Source organism: Capricornis sumatraensis, chromosome 10 (assembly GCF_032405125.1).
Source record: "Capricornis sumatraensis isolate serow.1 chromosome 10, serow.2, whole genome shotgun sequence".
Lineage (NCBI taxonomy): Eukaryota > Metazoa > Chordata > Mammalia > Artiodactyla > Bovidae > Capricornis > Capricornis sumatraensis.
Genome location: NC_091078.1, coordinates 96,096,428 through 96,114,389, shown reverse-complemented (window position 1 = coordinate 96,114,389; position 17,962 = coordinate 96,096,428). Strand labels below are relative to the sequence as shown.

The following is a 17,962-nucleotide window of genomic DNA, read 5'->3' as shown; positions in this document are numbered from 1 at the left end:
CTGCATCTCCTTGACCGTAATTGCCCGTTACAGAAAGGTCAGCCAGGGATTTATCAAAAACCTTGTTTGAAGCCTGTGGGGCTCTTCAGGCTGCTCTGACTTAGAAAAAAACAGTGTCCTTAAGTTCACTCCCCTCCTGGTGAGCAAAGACAGCTATTTATTTGTGTGAAGTATCTTTCTTTCAAATACTCAACTGGAGGCGGCAGAGGGCGGGGGTGGGGTGGGGTGTGATGCTTTAGAAGGCTGCCATGTGGAACCCAGCCTAGTTTTCCCTCGGGACCCCACATGGTCTCTCCCCGCTTTTCTGGCCAGTCTGCCCAGCATGAGCAGGCGCCCCTGAGCACACCTGCCAGGGCAGCCTGGCTCTGCCCTTAGGGACATACCTGGGGTCAGAGCATCTTCGGCCACTGGAGCTTGCTGGCCTCCTGCCTTTCTTGGGGGTTTCTGACAGAGTAGAGCCCAGCTTCTGACCAGTGCAATCTGGATTATTCCTCCTGGCAGTGGTCATGGAATGGGACAGCAGGCCTCGGGTTACTGAGGAGAGTTGTGGGGGAGGCCGATGGGATGGGCCTTGTGGCGGAGGCTCCTTCCTGCTTTGCTAACCAGCTTTAAGACTTGTCTCTGATCAGTCAGTAGCCTTAAATGCTGAAAGGGAGGAGAGCTGGTGGAAATACAGCTATTTTTACATCCTCCACCTTTCGTGGCCATCTTTTAAAAATATCTAGCCTGGATAAGGAAGGCATTTTTAGTCTTCCCCTCCTTGTCTTCCAGGCACTCCTCCGTGCTTCTGCCCTCTCCCTCCTCCGCCTGCCTGTCCTCCCGTGTCTTTCCCACTTTAAGGCAGTTTCCTCTCCCCCTCCTGCTCGCATGTCCTCATCCCGGCCCTCCCCAGGGAGCAGGGCTCCCGGAGGCTGAGGGAGGTGCACTGGCCTCCGCGGCTCTCACTGCCAATGAGCCACATCCATGAAACCAGGGCTTCCCGAGGCTGGGCTGGGTCCTGCCTATGGACACCCCCCTCCCTCCCTTCTGTGCCCAGTGGAGACCTTTGCTAAGGAGGTTCCTCTGGAGACTTGCCTATGAACTGAACCCTTAACTCTCCCAGGTGAAAATATCTAGACTTGTCTGAATTGAACCCAAGCTCCAATCCATCTCTTGATGTCTCTTGAATGCCCCAACGGAGATCACCAATTGGACAAAACCAGCTCAACCTTGTGATTTTGCCATTTCATCCCCCAGTCTCCACCCACCAATTGGCTTCTCTCCCTGGATCCTCCAGCTCAGTCAAAAGGACCCTCCTCCCCAGACCCCAGGCCAGAATACTCCTGCTGAGCCTTCCCCCTCTCTCAGCCCCTGGACTGTCTTTTGGGCTGTCACGTTATTCTATCTTCCGGGTAGGGTTTCCCTGCTAGCTCAGCTAGAAAAGAATCAGCCTGCAATGCAGGAGACCCTGGTTTGATTCCTGGGTGAGGAAGATCCGCTGGAGGAGTGGTAGGCTACCCACTCCAGTATTCTTGGGCTTCCCCCGGTGGCTCAGCTGGTAAAGAATCTGCCTGCAATGCGGGAGACCTGGGTTCGATCCTTGGTTGGGAAGATCTCCTGGAGAAGGGAAAGGCTACCCACTCCAGTATTCTGACCTGGAGAATTCCATGGACTGTATGGTCCATGGGGTCACAAAGAGTCGGACACAACTGAGCAACTTTCAGTTATTCTCTCTGTCTCCCTACCTCCACCATCTCTTTGTCACAGAGTGGAATACTTCTTGTTTGAAAAGCTTAAAGGGCCTGCCCTCCTGGCCCTTCCCATCTTGCCTCTGAATCCAGGTTGTTTGCTGCACGCTGTCTCCAGGAGCTGTTCTAAGTGCGGAGAATAGCACTGACTTACACCCTGTCATGGAGCCACCCCGGTGACTTAGTGATGAGGAACCCACCGGCCAATGCAGGAGATGTGGGTTGGATCCCTGGGTCAGAAAGAACCCCTGGAGAAGGAAATGGCAATCCACTCCAGTATTTTTGCCTGGGAAATCCAATGGACAGAGGAGCCTGGCAGGCTACAGTCCATGCAGTTGCAAGGAGTCGGACTTGACTTAGCAACTCAACAACAGCAACACCGGGTCATGCATCTGGGTCTTTGCACGTGTTTTCTCTTCCGCCTCAATTCCCCTTTACCTGGGAATGGGGGTGGCAGGCAGCCCATCCATGAAGACTTGGTTTAGATGCCTCCGAGTTCTCCAAGCCTTCTAAAACTCCACCCTGGACTGTGTGGATGTGTCTTGCAGTGATTTGTTTGCACATCTGGTCTCCTCTCTGGACTGGAGGCTCCCAGAAGACTGGATCCCTGTCTGATCCACTTTTTTAGAAATTTACTTTAATTAAAAATTGAGTAGATGTTTATACAGAATATAAGAATACTTATAAAATATGTATAAGATGTAAAGAATAGCAATACAATGAGCACCTGTGGACCCACCTTCCATTTGTGAGTCGCAATCCATTCATACCATCAGCACCTGTCACCCAGCCTGGAGCTATCGTTCCAGGGGGCAGTGAATGTTTGTGAATGACTGAATGCTCGAATGCGCAAGTGACCGGAGTGTGGTTTTCTCTGTGAATCGCATTGCAGTGCTCCCCACCCCTCTACAGCCTTGCTGTGCTCACCCAGAGACAATGCAGAATGTGTTTTAGGACAGGACTGGTGGCCTTCTTTGACCACACTATGTGGCATGTGGGATCTTAGTTCCGCAACCAGAGATCGAACCCATGCCACTTGCAGTGGAATCACAGTCTTAACCACTGGGCTGCCAGAGAAGTCTGAACTGGTGGCCTTGGTATTGGAATCACCGCACCACCACTTACAGGTCATAATGGCTTTGCAAGTTCCTTAACTTCCATGTGTGGCAGTGTTCTCATCTGTAAAACAGGCAAGTTGCATCCTACCACGTGGATTTGCCATGAGGCTTAGAGGAGTTAACATGTGACAGGTGCCTGGCACATGGTGGTGTTCAGGGTGAAGGCACGGTTGGCACGAGCACTTCTGTGCCCAGTGGAGTGTTCTGTGTGGTGGGACTGGGGGTATACAGCAAGTGGCCGGAGAGGGCTTGGGGTGTCACTCCTGCCGTTCTGCCCTGCATGAGGCCAGATCCAGGGCGGGCCAAGTGCACGCCCATCATGTGCCGTGTTTCCTCAGCTCAAACACATTTAGGGGCCACGTTTTACTGTTCTGAGTCGTGATATGAGTGCAGTCCATCCACCCAGGAGACATGTATGAGCATCCAGCGAGTGCTGGGCTCTGGGGCACCGCTGTGCAGGAAGCCCAGAGGTCCTGCCGGGACCACAGAGGGTGCACGGGTGCAGCATGTCTAGCAATGATGAGTCGGGAGATCTCAGTGCCCTGGAGCACAGAGAAGCCGGAGGGACGGAAGCTGCCTTTTTTTTTCTTTTTTTAGATTTTTTTTTAATATATGGACCAGTTTTAAAGTCTTTATTGAATTTGTTAGGGCCTCCCTGGTAGCTCAGCTGGTAAAGAATCTGCCTGCAATGCAGGAGACCCCAGTTCGATTCCTGGGTTGAAAAGATCCCCTGGAGAAGGGAAAGGCTACCCACTCCAGTATTCTTGGGCTTCCCTGGTGGCTCAGATGGTAAAGAATGGGCTTGAATTTATTACAATATTGCTTCTGTTTTATATTTTGGTTTTTTGGCCTCCCCCACCAGGAATTGAACCCACACCCCCGGCACAGGAAGGTGAAGTCTTAAACCCTGGATGGCTAGGGAAATCCGGTAGCTGCATTTTTTAATAGGTTGGTCTGCAAAAGAGTCCCCACAACGATGCCACCAGAGCCAAGACCCTCCCTGTATCTGCTCCCCTTCTGCCGGTCCCGCTCCGGTCTCTGGGCGTTTGTATCTACATGCACTCTCTCGAGTGCACGTGCAAGTGCCAGCAGGTGCCAGCTTCCAGAGATAGGAGCGGGCCTGGCGGAAGCGGAGCAGACCCAGGGCAAGAGAGAGAGTAGGAGGCTAGGGGGAAAGGGCCCGAACCTCACGGGACCTCACAGGCTGTTACAAAGCCTTTGGCTCTTCCTGTGGGAGGGAAAGGAGGATTTAAGCAGACAAGGGAAGCGGTTTGATTCATGTGTATAAAGGGTTATCCCGGCTGCCGCACAGAGAAGACCCTAGATGGGCGAGAGAGACCAGCCCAGCTTGTGCAAAACTGGAGAGCAGAGGGCACCGTGACTTGAACCAGCTGGAGCGAGGAGGCAGTGGGGGTGTCCAGACACTGAAGCCCAAGATTTACTGATGACTGATAAGGCCTGAGAGGAGAAGGAGTCAGAGTCTCCAAGGGGAAGACGGGGAGGAGCACGTGTGTGGGCAGATCAGGGGCTCAGCTTGGGCACGCCACGTTCAAGGTGTCTGTAAGACATCTCGGTGAAGACATGGGGTCGGCAGTGAGAGGAGAGGGGAGTTCTGGGCCAGACACACATTTGCAGTTACCAGCGGGGAGTAGGAGATAAAGCCTTGAGCCTCAGGGAGCTGTGGGCTCAGAAAGCCCCGTGTGCACAAAGGCTGAGTCCCTGCAATGTCGGAAGTGGGATTCTGGGTTTGGGAAATGAGGAAACACCTGCAGAAGAGCTCAGAACAGCGTGACCAGGAGGGAGGAGGCCGTCTGGCAGAGGGTGGTGTTCCCAGAGGAAGCTGAGAGTTTCTTTCGGGAGAGAGGGAGGCCTCAGCGCTGTCGGGTCAGGGGATGATCAGGTGAGAGGAGGAACCTAGAAGCGACTTTCGGATTTGATGCTGTGGAGGTCACCAGTGACTATGACCTGAGTGACTTCTGTGGAAAGATGGGCGGAGCCAGGTGGCCTGGTTGAGAGGAAGGGAGGAGTAGGGCTGGAGGCCATGAGTGGAGGCCACTCTTTCAAGGAGATTGAAATCATCGAATAGAGAGGTAAACAAGGACGATGAAGGAGAGGGGAGAATTTATGAAGGTGAGAAGCGGGCCTTGGGAGCAGGAGACTGGCAAACACAGGGACAGTTGTCGAGAGGCCTTAGTTGTACAAATTCCCCTCCAGCCGCTCCCACTTTCCCAGCATGATGGTGGACAGGTTGTCAGCAGCAGTGAGCAGAGGGAAGCAGCTGACAGCCTGGAGATCAAGGAGAAGGTGTGAGGAGTCAGGAGACAGGGGAATCAGGGTTCTGGGTGTGTATCGCGATTGCCGGGTGTTGGCTGCAGCCACCGCGTGGTGTGTGGACACACATCGGGCCTGTGTGCAGAGGGCGCTGGCCTCGCCACACAGGTTCTGCTAGTGCAGAGGGCTCTGCTTGTTTGTCCGTTGCCACCACAGCTGAGTTGAAAGTTAACCTGAATTTGGATCCCTGATGGTCACATACAGTGTCCCCGAAAGACTGCATTTCACCGCAGCATTGAATTAAAAAGTCACTGTGTACACAAAAGATTGCATGTCACACACCATGCAAAACAAACACAGTAGAAATTGCTTACTTTTTCTCAGAAGAAACCACGGACCTTGCCCAGCCTGGAAACGGTTCTGGTCCCTTTGCATATTATAAAGGGCTCTCCATAGCTTCTGATGAGCCTTCAAGGGCTGCTCTTTAGATTCCAGCCCCAGGTAATTTAAGAAATGGAACGATGAATTTAACCAAGTGGGATTATTTCTTTATGACACCTAGAAATTAGTCTACTGAAAGGCCCTGGAGCCCTTTGGGCCTAGAGATGGCTGCAGCCACCACCAATCGCCACATTGTACTAGGCCTCACAGCTGGTGGCAAAGGGGACTTCCAGAGGGCTAGACTCAGGCTCTGGCCATCTGAAGTGGCCAGTCTGTGAGACTGGATGGATGGGTGTGTGCTGTGTTGGCTGACAGACAGTTAACAGTGTCCTTTTTCTTTTTCCTAGAAGAGTCTTTATTAGACCGAGGGTATGTCTCCTCCCTGGCAGTTCCTTGGAAGGGAGGAAGGACCGTAGAGTGTCTTGGAGTGGGTCTCCTGGCAGGTTCTGTGTCTCCTCTCTAAAATGGCTTTACCTGAGACAGCCTACCAGGGGCTCCTGAATCTTTTTGGCAAGCAGATGTCGTTCACATAAGGGCAGCAGACTTAAGAGTCTCCTCCTGTTAGTCAGACCCTACAAGGACCGGGAGCGCAGGGGCCGAAGGGGCCAGGCCAGGATGCTCCACAGGCGGCTGTGGCCAGGCCTCTGCAGTGACTTTCAGCCAGGCTGCCCTGTTGCCTGGGTGCCAGCATCCACCCAAATGAATACACACTGAAGCAAGTATAAAATGTCACGGAAGCAGTGTGAAGTCTTGCCTTTGGCTTTCTGTATGTGGCTTTCTTCAAACTGGAAAACTGGGAGGGGGGTCAAACCAGAAGGAATGTGGGGCGTTGAGTTTAGCCTCATGGTTTGCCTTCTACTCAGCTCTGATGGCTCTGCTGTAGCTGGGCCATGTCAGATGGAGGTGGGGGTCAGGCATATTGAACTCCCCTCGATGGTTCCTCAAGCCCTGGATCCTAGAGTTCTGGCCCTGTCCTTTCTTACATTAGCAGAAAAGTAACAAACACATCACCCATCTTGATGGACTTGGTCTGGCATTAGACCTGCTGGAAGACCACCAGAAGGAAGGCTCCATTGTCCCTGCTGGAGGTAGCATTAGCTGGGCCTTCGAGGGCCTCCCCTGCTTACCTCCAGCTGCCCGATATTGGCCTCTGAAGCAGATAAGCCAGAAAGTAACAGACCTACCAGAGCAGTTGATATAAACTAGCTGCATGTTGAAATCACCTAGGGAGGAAAAAAATACTAATGCCAGGGTCCTGCCCTCACAGATATTGATGTAATTTGTCTGGTGTGCAGTCTAAGAGTCAGAAATGTTAAAATCAGTCTAGGTGTTACTCATATATAGTTTAGACCCTTGGTTCTCAAAGTGTGGTCTGCAGACCATAGTGAAGGCATCACCTTAAAGATTGTAAAAATGCAGACTATACCGCAGACCTACTGAATCAGACTCTGCATTTTAGGGGATGCGAAAGGGGACATTCCTGAGCCGACCACGTGGCCTGGTGCTGATGGCTCAGGTGGGGACACTTGTCAGGGCCCAGCATGGAGCACAGTTAGCACTGGGCTGGTGGAAGGCTGTGCTAATGGCACCGGCTGGCAGAGGGGGGTGGTGAGGGCACCTGGCAGCCACCTGGGTTGGTGGAGACCTCTGCAGGCGACTTTTCTAACCTTGTCATTTTCAATGTCATTTCAGCGTTCCTCGGAGACTGGACCCTAAGGAGCCCCTGGGTAGCCAGAGAGCAGCTTCCCCAACCCCGAAGCAGCCTTCTGCTACCACTCCCGGCCGCGAGAGCCCCCGGGAGCCGAGGGCACAGGGGCCTGAAGGCCAGGAGGCCGATGGCCCCCGCAGGACGCTGCAGGTAGACAGCAGGACGCAGAGATCAGGGCGGTCCCCCTCTGTGTCACCAGACAGAGGCAGCACCCCCACATCACCCTACTCCGTCCCCCAGATCGCTCCCCTTCCCAGCAGCACGCTGTGTCCCATATGTAAGACCTCGGACCTCACGTCAACCCCCAGCCAGCCAAACTTCAACACCTGCACCCAGTGTCACAACAAGGTCTGCAACCAGTGTGGGTTCAACCCCAACCCTCACCTCACCCAGGTAATCACCTCTGCGCCGGCTTCCCCCCACCCCACCCGCCTTCCCAGGCCTCCCCGGTTCCCTTTCTCTTCCTGGTCATTTCCCTTGGCCGCCAGCCCCTGCGTCTTCCCTGGGCTGGGATTCTGGCTCCCAGGTGTGGAAGTAGAGAGCAAGTTCTGGTCCCAGATCTCCGGAGGGGCTGATTACTGTGCCTCCTGAAAGCTTGGGCTCAGTCCTGTTTAGAAGGTGCTTTCCTATCTGCTCCAAGTCCGACCTGGAAAAATGCTCTAGGGAGGCCAAACAGAGCCTTACGGATAGCTTTTCCCATGGGTGCACACTTGAAGAGGGTCATGAGCAGCCTCAGGACCCAAAGAGAGGCAAATCTCCTTGACCCCCGGCCAGCCTCCCTCCAGTGGGTCCTGGAGAGGGGAGCAGGGGAGGGGAACAGGTGTTAAGGGAGGCAGGAGACTGGGCTCCTGGAAGAGCCTTTGTGTCCCAACTCAGTTAGCTGGGGCCTGAGGGGGCGGAGCAGCTCCCCTTCCCGGGTGAGGAGCCAGGATTCACATGGCGACAGTGTCCTGCCCTCACTGCGAGGCCACTGGAAGGCCATTTCCATGAGATTGGCCCCCTTTCTGCCCTAGAGGACCCAGGGTCCCCAGCCCCACCCTGGCTGTGTCAGGATGCTCTGAATTGCTGTGGAGTGCTCAGCCAAGCCCAGGAGGCTCTCCTAGGTGCCCTGGAGGCCAGGTGCTCCAGTATACTAGCTGGGGCCCATGCCTTTGAAATGAGTGGCTCCCTCCCTCCCTGCTGCGGTAACCTCCGGAAGTCTCTGGTTGTCCCCCCAGAGCTCTGCTCTTGGGCTGGTTGGAGCGTGGTGACTGCGTGGCTGTGGCTGCAGCTGGGATTAGCAGTAGCAGGAGCCGTTTGGACCACGTGGGTGGGGGAGGGCTGAGTGAGAATCGTTCACAGGTCGGGGTCTATTTGTGACATGAGGTGCTGTGGGTGTGGGACGTGTGGTTTGCGAGAGGTAAGTGTGAGATTCCGAGGAAGGAGCTGCCGGTGTGGGGAGATGACTCAGTGCATTTGGAGTCGCTCCTGGAGTGTGGGGGCTTCCTGCGGAGGCGTGCACACTCGTGATTATTACATCTGTGATTAGAAACGGCCCGTCCCTGCGCTGATCAGTTAGGTAAGTGTTGCTCCATAGTATCTAGAGCACTGTGATGAAGGCCAGGGAAGCTCACCTGTGATCCTGCCGCCGAGAAGCCAGAAGCACCCAGCCTCGCAGGAGCAGGGGGGTTTGGCAGGCAGGGATGAGAGGCCACTGTGGGAATTCCGCCCCCATCTTATGCTGGCCCTGCACCCTGGGATCCAGCCTCCAGAGATGCTCATAGAGCAGCAGGACCTGAATGACGCTGGGTGGGGTGGGTGGAGATCAAGCGAGAGCCACACACGGCAGCACCAGTTTCCCGGTGGGCCTCCCAGCCTTTCCCCCACACCAAGGACCTTCACTGAGCAGGGAGGGGAGCCAGCCTCGGGCCACGCCTGGAAAAACAGCAGAGTGGGAGGGCCTGGCGACACTCGGTCCATCTGCCTCATTGTGCTGGGAGGAGCCGAGGCTCAGGGCCAGGAGGAAAGGGGCCGCCAACTTACTGCAGAGGAAGACCAGGCCTTCGGCCCAGGTCCTTCACGGCACGTCCAGGCGGGCGCTCCGAAACGGGGCTGTCACTGGCCGCCTTCCCCAGACCTGCTTTCACGAAATGTTAGGGGCTGCAGTTATGGCACCCAGTTTGGGAAATGCTGACCATTCTCCAGGTGCTCACCTGACAGGGTCCGAACATTTCTCGCCAGCCCCAGGAGACCCTCCCAGTGAGGATTCACTGACCAGGAGCCCAGAGGTGTTCACATTTAAGTCTGTCCAGTGCCTGGTGATGGGGACACAACAGGAAGGCTGTTCTCTACCTGGATGTGGGTTCCTACACAAGCACCCTAACCCCCTGAATGTCGCATTTCTCTCGGGGAGAAGCAGGCTGTGGGTGCCAGCCTTGGTGGCTTTGCCGATGCCCCAGGCCTGCTCTGCCCTGTTAGCCCACCTTTCTGCTCTTCAGTGACTGCGCATTCAGGCCTGCCACCCCTTTCTCCTCCAGGACAGAGACACCTGTTCTGATAGCTGGACGAAGCAGACAGGTGTGGCCGTGGGCCAGCAAATGGAGGGGAACGGTGAGGTTGGGCTGGGAGCCACTCCTGGAGATGATGAGCCATGCCTTGTCTGTCAGCCCCATCGGGGGCTTCCTTGCCCCGCTTGGAGCTGCCCCAGTGGCACATCCTGGCTTGGAACTCCTCCAGAGGAGTCCGTCCTCTCCCCAGGAACAGCACCACGGGAGTGAGTGCTATGCGGAGGCAGGGTTGACTGCACGCCTGCGCGTCTCACTCTGATCAGCAGAATCCTCCTGGAGCACCACCACCCAAAATGAGGCTGCAGCCTACACCTGGGGGCACTCACCCTCTGCCCCTGTGGGTACAGCAGGGCTGCCGCCTCCTCCTCAGTCTTCCAGGTCCAGGAACTCGTGTGCCTTCCACCTCCCTTGCTGTAGTCAGAATCACTCATAAGCCCCCTCTAAGAAAACTACGGAAACATGATCTCGGTCTTTCTTCACCTGTTTCAAGGTCTAGACGTTGTCGAACCCAAGCTACCCATCACCCCATCACCCCACCCTCACCCCCCTGGCAAACCTTGGGCTTAAGTACATACCCAGGGTGGGTGGTATGGAGAAGGAAGGGAGAGACGCAGTGGCCACAAGCCTCTTCCTCTCCTGCCTGCATCCCACTCTTTCCGGCGGCGAGGGCTGGGCCACCAGATGGCCCGGGGGTGGTGCTGTGAGTGCAGCCCGGATCCCTCTGCCGCAGCCTCCAGCCTTGCCCCCTTCCCTCCACTCCCTTCTGGTCGTCTTACTACCTGCCCAGACTGTGAGGAAAGAGGAGCAGGTGTTAGAAGGACATGGATCAGCGGTGGGCTGAGGAGTGGCTAAGGTGTCTTCCTCTCTTCCTGGGCCCAGCCCTCCCTGTTCCACCTCCAAACAGAGGAAATGTGAAAGGACCTCCAGGTGGCCTTTGTCCCTTCTGGGTGGGTTTGCTTGGCAGTAGCCACTTTGACCCAAACCATCTCTGAATCAGTGGGGAAATGCCCTGAAGCTTCAGCCAGCCCTGGGCAGCTAGCCCTACCAGCCCCTACTCCCAGGAGCTGGGCCTCTCGGCCATCTCACTTGGATCACTGTGAGGTGGAGGCTAGAGTCACTGGGGGCAGACCGATGAGGCTGCTGTACAGGAGAGGGGGTTTTTCACTGCTGCAGCCATCAGGTGTGGCACGCCTAACTTTAGCTATGAGAGGGGGCTGTAAAATTATCTGAGAATGAATATATAGTGCAGAGAAGATAGGCCTGGGAGGGAGGGGGGCCATCTGGTGTAGAACCGGCGGAGTTGAGGGCTCTTGGGAGGTGGAGAATTCTCTCCGTTTCATGGAGCTTCAGGCTAGTGAGGCCTTCCCGCCCCAAGCAGCAATTGGGTTCAGCCTCCACTACCCAAATCCTGGCCTCAGATGCTAGGCAGGTTCCGAGGGCCTTTCTCAGGGTCCTGACCTGATGACACGGACCTCCCCTGTGGGCCAGGCCTGGCTGAACAGGCTCTGGATCAACGTGCCGTGCCTTGTGGGACCCTGTGGTGCCCACCTCTAGGCCTGAGGTCAACCAGTTGACAGGGGAAGCAAGTTAGTGGCAGACTTGGGACAGTCAGCTGCTGGATGAGGCAGGTGACGTGTCCGATGCCGTGGGCAGTGTGAGGGCACAGGCCCGTCCCCGTCCCTGGCCCACAGTGGGCTGCGTGCCTCCAGTCGCGGCCTGGCCCATGACTCACAGCCCAGAAGAGCATGGCATCATACTGGCCAGTGGGGCCCTCCTAGGACCCTCTGGACTTGGCACCAGCAGGGAGGGCTCATTTATAACCTGCTTCTGTGATGTTTCAGCTTGTACCAGAATGGAAAAAGGCGTGAATGCAGCATCAGGCATGATGTCAGTGCAGTGATCCGACACACAGCCGGCCTGCTCTCCCTGGGAGGGCTGGGCTCCAAGGCAAGCCGCTGCTCTCCGCAGGAAGGCGGGCCACGTGACATGTGCCACCCTCCTTCCTCCTTGCTGGTGGTGCCATGGAAGGGGATGCTGCGGGAGCACACGTTACTGCTGGGGGCCCAGAGCTTCCTGGCAGCCCTGGAGGTGACAGCGCGGCAGGCCCCGCCCTGGGCAGCCTTCTTTGGGGCCAAATATCCACATGCAAGGCTGGATTCTACCCTCTGGGGCTGAGACACAGGGTGGCAGGTGCATTGCCACCAGTGTCCCTATGAGAACGATAGAGAAGCCCCTCCCGAAAGGTGTCCCCACTCCCCTTCCTGCCCCGGAGCCCCATGGAGGGAGAGGCCATGCAGACGTGCAGTTCCCAGAGCCCCCCGCCTCTGGCTCCTGGAGGGTGGCATCACCTCCATTCCCCTGCTGTGCACTGAATGGTGCGAGGAAGGTAGCGGCTGAGAATGCTCTCCCGGGGAGGACGTCCCTTCAGAGCCCACGGGGCTTGCTCTCCTCACCCTCAAGCCAGCTCCTGCAGCACAGGCACTGCCTCCCTGCTGGAAGCCACTTTCCTAGAGCCTCTGCTTCCCCGCCTCCTGACCAGCACACTGCCCTGTGCCTCCCCACCCCCGCTGCTGCTCAGGCCCCCACTGCGTGGGGTGCAAGGGCTTCTGAGCCTCTGAGATGGCAGGATGGGCCCCTGCTTTCAAGAAGGATCAGCCACCACCTGGCAGAGCCATGTACCTGGTAGCTGGAGCCCTGGGAGGTCCCCTTAGCTCCACCTCTGGGTCTTAGGACGGGAGATCTGTGACTGGCACATTTCCCAGCCGAGTGCCAAGTTAGGCTTACGGAGATATCTGAAAACAAGGTTCTAAAAGAGGTCCTCTGTCACACTGATGGAAGGCCTGCCCTCTGATTCTAGTGGACAGTAGGCTAGGAGGGTGCCCAGGAGCCACAGACACGGTCCAGCCAAGGAAGACTCTCACTGTGGTTGGTCCTGGAGTCTGGGGACCTGACCCAGGCCTGGTCATGGATCCATGACCTAGGTGGGCTGGTGATGCACAGCCATCTCCCTGCCCAACCAGTGGGCCACCCCCATGTCCCTAATGTGGGATAAGGACCTTGGAGTAGGGAGGAAGAGGCTGAGGATGACCCCCACCCCCAGCAGGCTCCCAGGGGTCCATGGAGGAGCCAGAGAGGGGAGTCTTACGGATTCAGAGATTTCCCCAGCCAGCATCCTCCCCAGGAGGCCTGTGTGCTTGTCCTCTTGGCCCAGGCCTGGGCCTGGGAGGGGCTGGGAGAGGGCACAGTGCAGGCTCCTCGCCGTCTGGAAGATGCTAGATAGAAATAGCTGCTCCCATCTGGGAGATGACTCACTGAGGGGCGTTTTAGCCATTTCTTGGTGAGGTTCTATTTTAGGTGAGACGCCTGTGACAGCCTGGGTGCTGGGGGCTGGATAAGGGAGGCTTCTGGTGGTGAGTGCAGGAGTTTTAGCACAGGCCCTTGTTGACCCCTTGTTGATCCGGGACCCAAAATGGGGTCTCCCTGAAGTCTCAGAATCAAAGTGTCTCACCTCCCAGATTCCTCTTCTTCTGAAGTCCCACCTCAGGGCGTGCTTCAGAGATAAGACCTTGGGTGTGAGGGGCATACGCACCTCAGGAACTGAGTCTGTGGCTTCCGTCCTGGGCCAGGGCCTTGGCACCCCACTCAGGAGGGTGATCATGTCTGGGTCTCTTTGAGGATTAGCCCAAACAGCTCGCCTCTTGGAGGTCCTACTTTGGACGAAAGTGAACCCTGACACCCCTACCAAATATGACTTCTTTAAAGGAGTCTTGGACACACATTGTCAAGGACACACATTGTCTTCTCTGTGGCTCTCTCTGTCCAAAAGTATACAGAGCTGCCTTGGGTCTTCAAAGCACTTAGGTGAGTTCACAGTTCCCGGCTTGGGGCAGGGCAGTTCACACCCCAGTGCTATGGCATTGCTGATCTGATGGTTTCCAGAGCTGGGCTTGGTCTTTGAGTTTCTCGAGGGCAGCTTCTAGACCTCTGACTTGACTTGCATGAGGCTCAGTGGCCTGCAGAAGAGGTAGACACTGGGCTCCAGGCTGCAGCTCAGGAGCTGGGCAGGGCTGGCAGGGCCAGTCTCCCCAGCAGCACCACTTCCTAGCTGGGTAACCGCAAGAGCCAGAGGCTAAATCATATTAGACCTTGGTTTTTCTCTACCGTGAAGACAAAATGAAAGAATGCCTGCAAACATGCCCTGCATGGTGCAGGGCACCATGGGGTAATCACCAAAGCGCATGCTTCTCCCCTGTCTCAGAGGCTACTCTTGGTTTCATGGCAAGACAGCCAAGCCCAGGCTCCCAAACTCCAAGTCAGCCACAGTGGCGGCCATACAGCCTTGTGACCTCAAGGCAGAGAGCAGGGCCAGAGGTACCTACTGAGGATGGGCAGAAGGGGCTTTCTGCCCCAGGGACCAGACTGGACCTTTCCCTGGCGACTAGGCTACTGTGGTGCTTTCAAAGACTCTCGTTGCAACCATGGATGAGCAGACTTGTCCTCTGCCTTGGCTCAGGTTGAGAAGGAGGAGCTCCTTCCACACCGTGGGGTGCTGAATCTCCAGTCTCGTGGCTGTAGCCTTGTAAGAGCCATGCCCCCATTAATAGGTTATCAGGCTTCATCCCCCAGCAAGACTCTGGAGTAAGCCCTACTCTGTGCCAGGCACCATGCACTGTCCCTGGACCACCTCAGTAAGAGCTCATGCGCGGGGCAAGGAGACACCCAGAGGAATAAAGTAGCATAAGCTTTGGGAAAGAACAAGTACCATGAAGACAAACTGGGTGGCTAGCTACAGAGTGCTTCGGAGGGATTTTCAATCATATGGCCAGGAAGGGCCCTGATGGGGAAGTGATCCTGGCTGAGACATGTGCAGATAGCTGGCTCCGGGGCTGAGGAAAGAGTGAGTGAAAGGCCTGGTTATGGAAGAGAGCTCAAAGGATCACTTGGTAGAAGAGGAGGCCCAAGGTGAGAGGGCAGGAAAGGGGGACAGAGAGAGGCGTAGGCTGGAGTAGATTGGGGGCCTCCCAGATCACAGTAAAGAGTTCCCATGGTAAGTGAGGGGAGAGTCCACTAGAGGGCTTTGAGCCTGTAAGTGACATGCTCTGATTTATATTTGGATTTTGAGAGGAAGATGATATTGACTCGTGTAACTGGGAGTCTGAGAGTAGATTTAAGACAGAGCTGAATCCAGGGAATTAAATGAAGCCATGGGGTCTGCTCATTTCTCCTGTCTTGGCTCCATTTCTGACTGTCTCTTCACTTCATTCTTAGCGCCTCTCTGCACGCTGGGCAAGAAGGCTCCTGCCCACTCCACCGCTACGTCCTTCTGATGAGTGACCCTATCTCCTACGGTTCATTCACCCTGAAACATGGAAGGGCTCTGATTGGCCCTGTTTGCAAGGTCATGTGCCCATCCCTGCAACCCTGGCTGAAACCAGTGATTGGCCCAACCCAGTTGTGAGCCCCCTCTCCTTGGGAAGGAGTTAATGACAGAGAGAAAAGATACATCCATCATGTGAACAGCAGCACATGCCTTGTTTAGTCTGGAGGCACAAATTATCCCATTTTCTTTAAAAAAAATTTGTCTTCCTTAAGAAAGCAAAAGATTTTTTCATTCAGTTTACGTCACTCACGTCGCATCACTTTGCCCTCATTTACTTCGCTCTCAAGATGTTTCATTTGTATCTTTTCTCCTCAGCAAGACTCTGAGCTCCTTGAGGACAGCGATCATGGTTTCTTTTTGTTTTGTTTTGCCTCCCTCTCCCACCTGCTTCTCTTCACTCCTTTATTCATTCTGCAGGTTTTTATTGAGTGCCTATTGCATACCAGGCACTTGTTTTGGGGCCATGCGGTCTATCCTGATATACGTTTTAAAAGATCACTCTGCTGCCCTGTGGGCTCCGGAGAAGGCAATGGCGACCCACTCCAGTACTCTTGCCTGGAAAATCCCATGGATGGAGGAGCATGGTGGGCTGCAGTCCATGGGGTCGCTAAGAGTCGGACACAACTGAGCGACTTCCCTTTCACTTTTCACTTTCATGCACTGGAGAAGGAAATGGCAACCCACTCCAGTATTCTTGCCTGGAGCATCCCAGAGACGGGGGAGCCTGGTGGGCTGCCGTCTCTGGGGTTGCACAGAGTCGGACACGACTGAAGCGACTTAGCAGCAGCAGCAGCAGCAGCAGCAGCAGCAGCAGCAGCAGCAGCAGCAGCAGCAGGGGCCCTGTGGGAGTGACCTGAAAGGGGCAGCAGGGGAAGGAGAGTGAGCAGTTGGAGGCTATTCTTAGGTGGCTCTAGTGGTAAAGAATCCGCCTGCCAATGCAGGAGACACAGGAGACGTGGGTTCGATTCCTGGGTCGGAAAGATCGTTTGGAGAAGGAAATGGCAACCCACTCCAATATTCTTGCCTGGAGAATCCCATGGATAGAGGAGCCTGATGGGCTACAGTCCATGGGGTTGCAAAGAGTCAGACACCCCTGAAGTGATTTAGCATGCACAACGAGGGGTCATCCAACCAGGAGGATGGGAGCGTAGGTTGGTGAGGTGGGATGTGGAGACACATGATGTATCCAGGTACAGCCAGTGGGTGTGGGGAGGACCCTGGCTGGCAGTGGGTCGGCAGTTTGGGGCTGGGGAGTGTGTGAGTGCCTCCATTCCTCTCCGTGTACCTGGAAGCTCCTAGAGGGCAGGGTGGCACCATCTGCCCCTCAGCCTGCCTCCTGGCAGCCCAGAAACACCTGTGCCAGGCTTGGTGCTCCTGCTTGTGTGAGGAGCTGGCCCTGGCTGCTAGGGGCTGCAAGGACCTGGGCCATGGGCACCCCAGTCCTGACCATCCTGGTAACCCTGCTGCTTCCTCCCCAGGTGAAGGAGTGGCTGTGTCTGAACTGCCAGATGCAGAGGGCTCTAGGGATGGACATGACCACGGCGCCTCGCTCCAAGAGCCAGCAGCAGCTGCACTCACCGGGCCTGTCTCCTGCCCACTCCCCAGCCAAACAGCCCCTGGGGAAGCCAGAGCAAGAGAGAGTTCGGGGCCCAGGGGGACCACAGCCTGGCCCCCGGCAGGCTGAGACAGCCAGGGCCACCTCAGTGCCGGGGCCTGCCCCAGCTGCCGCCCCTCCTGAGGTGGGAAAGGTGTCTCCCCAGCCCTCTCTCCCCATCAAGCCTTCCACAGCCGAGCCCAGGCCCCCGGCAGGAGAGGCCCCGGCCAAGAGTGCCACCGCAGCGCCCTCTGGGCCTGGTGCTGCTGAGCCGACCCAGGAGGGCCTCACTGGGAAGCTCTTTGGCCTTGGTGCGTCGCTGCTGACCCAGGCGAGCACCCTCATGTCTGCGCAGCCTGAAGTGGACTCCCAGGGCCAGCCTGCCCCCAGCAAGGGGCCACCCAAGATCGTCTTCAGCGATGCCAGCAAGGAGGCTGGCCCAAGACCCCAAGGCTCAGGGCCTGGGCCCGGGCCTGCAACTGGAGCCAAAACTGAGCCTGGATCAGGGCCCAGAGCCCAGGCGAGAACAGGGGGAACCACCAGCCCAAAGCATGGCAGAACAGAACACCAGGCAGCGTCGAAGGCTGCTGCCAAGCCAAAGACCACGCCGAAGGAAAGGGCCACCTGCCCACTGTGCCAAGCTGAGCTCAATGTGGGCAGCAAGGGCCCCGCCAACTATAACACCTGCACCACCTGCAAACTCCAGGTGTGCAACCTGTGTGGCTTCAACCCAACGCCCCACCTGGTGGAGGTAAGAGCTGGACCAAGCAGGTTCCTTTGGGCCTTGGTGCGGGGCTGAGCCTGGGGTGATGGAGGGCATCAGAGTCAGAAAGGGCGGCAGAAGGCTGATTCTGGAGCAGTCACGGGACTGTCCCTATAGCTGCAGCAGGGCTCCGCTCCCTTATCTGGCCCTGGCCCCAGCCTCTCCTTCCACTCCGAGAGTTAACTGGTGCAGTGAATGGAGTCCTGGTGCTCACTGCCTCTGACCAGCTGACCAGTGCCTGAGGCTGGTCCCAAAGGTAACCGGGGTTAGAAGGCCCTGTCCTGGCCTCCCCATTCCCAGCTATCATGGGCATGGCCCTGATGGAAGATTCCAATCACCCTTGTGCATGCAGGAAGGGCCTGAGGTCCCACTTTGCCCACCGTCTGTGACCCTCACAGGGGTTGAAGGGCAGAT

General features: G+C 56.4%; 1 protein-coding gene across 1 annotated transcript in view; it reads left to right on the top strand.

The window, feature by feature from the left end:
- BSN (bassoon presynaptic cytomatrix protein) overlaps nucleotides 1-17,962 on the top strand; it is a 71,128-nt gene that overhangs the window by 32,048 nt on the left and 21,118 nt on the right. Inside the window, exons 2-3 of the mRNA XM_068982583.1 lie at nucleotides 7,250-7,658; nucleotides 16,670-17,536. Of these exons, the coding sequence (XP_068838684.1) occupies nucleotides 7,250-7,658; nucleotides 16,670-17,536 (1,276 nt within the window). The remainder of the gene's footprint in view (nucleotides 1-7,249; nucleotides 7,659-16,669; nucleotides 17,537-17,962) is intronic.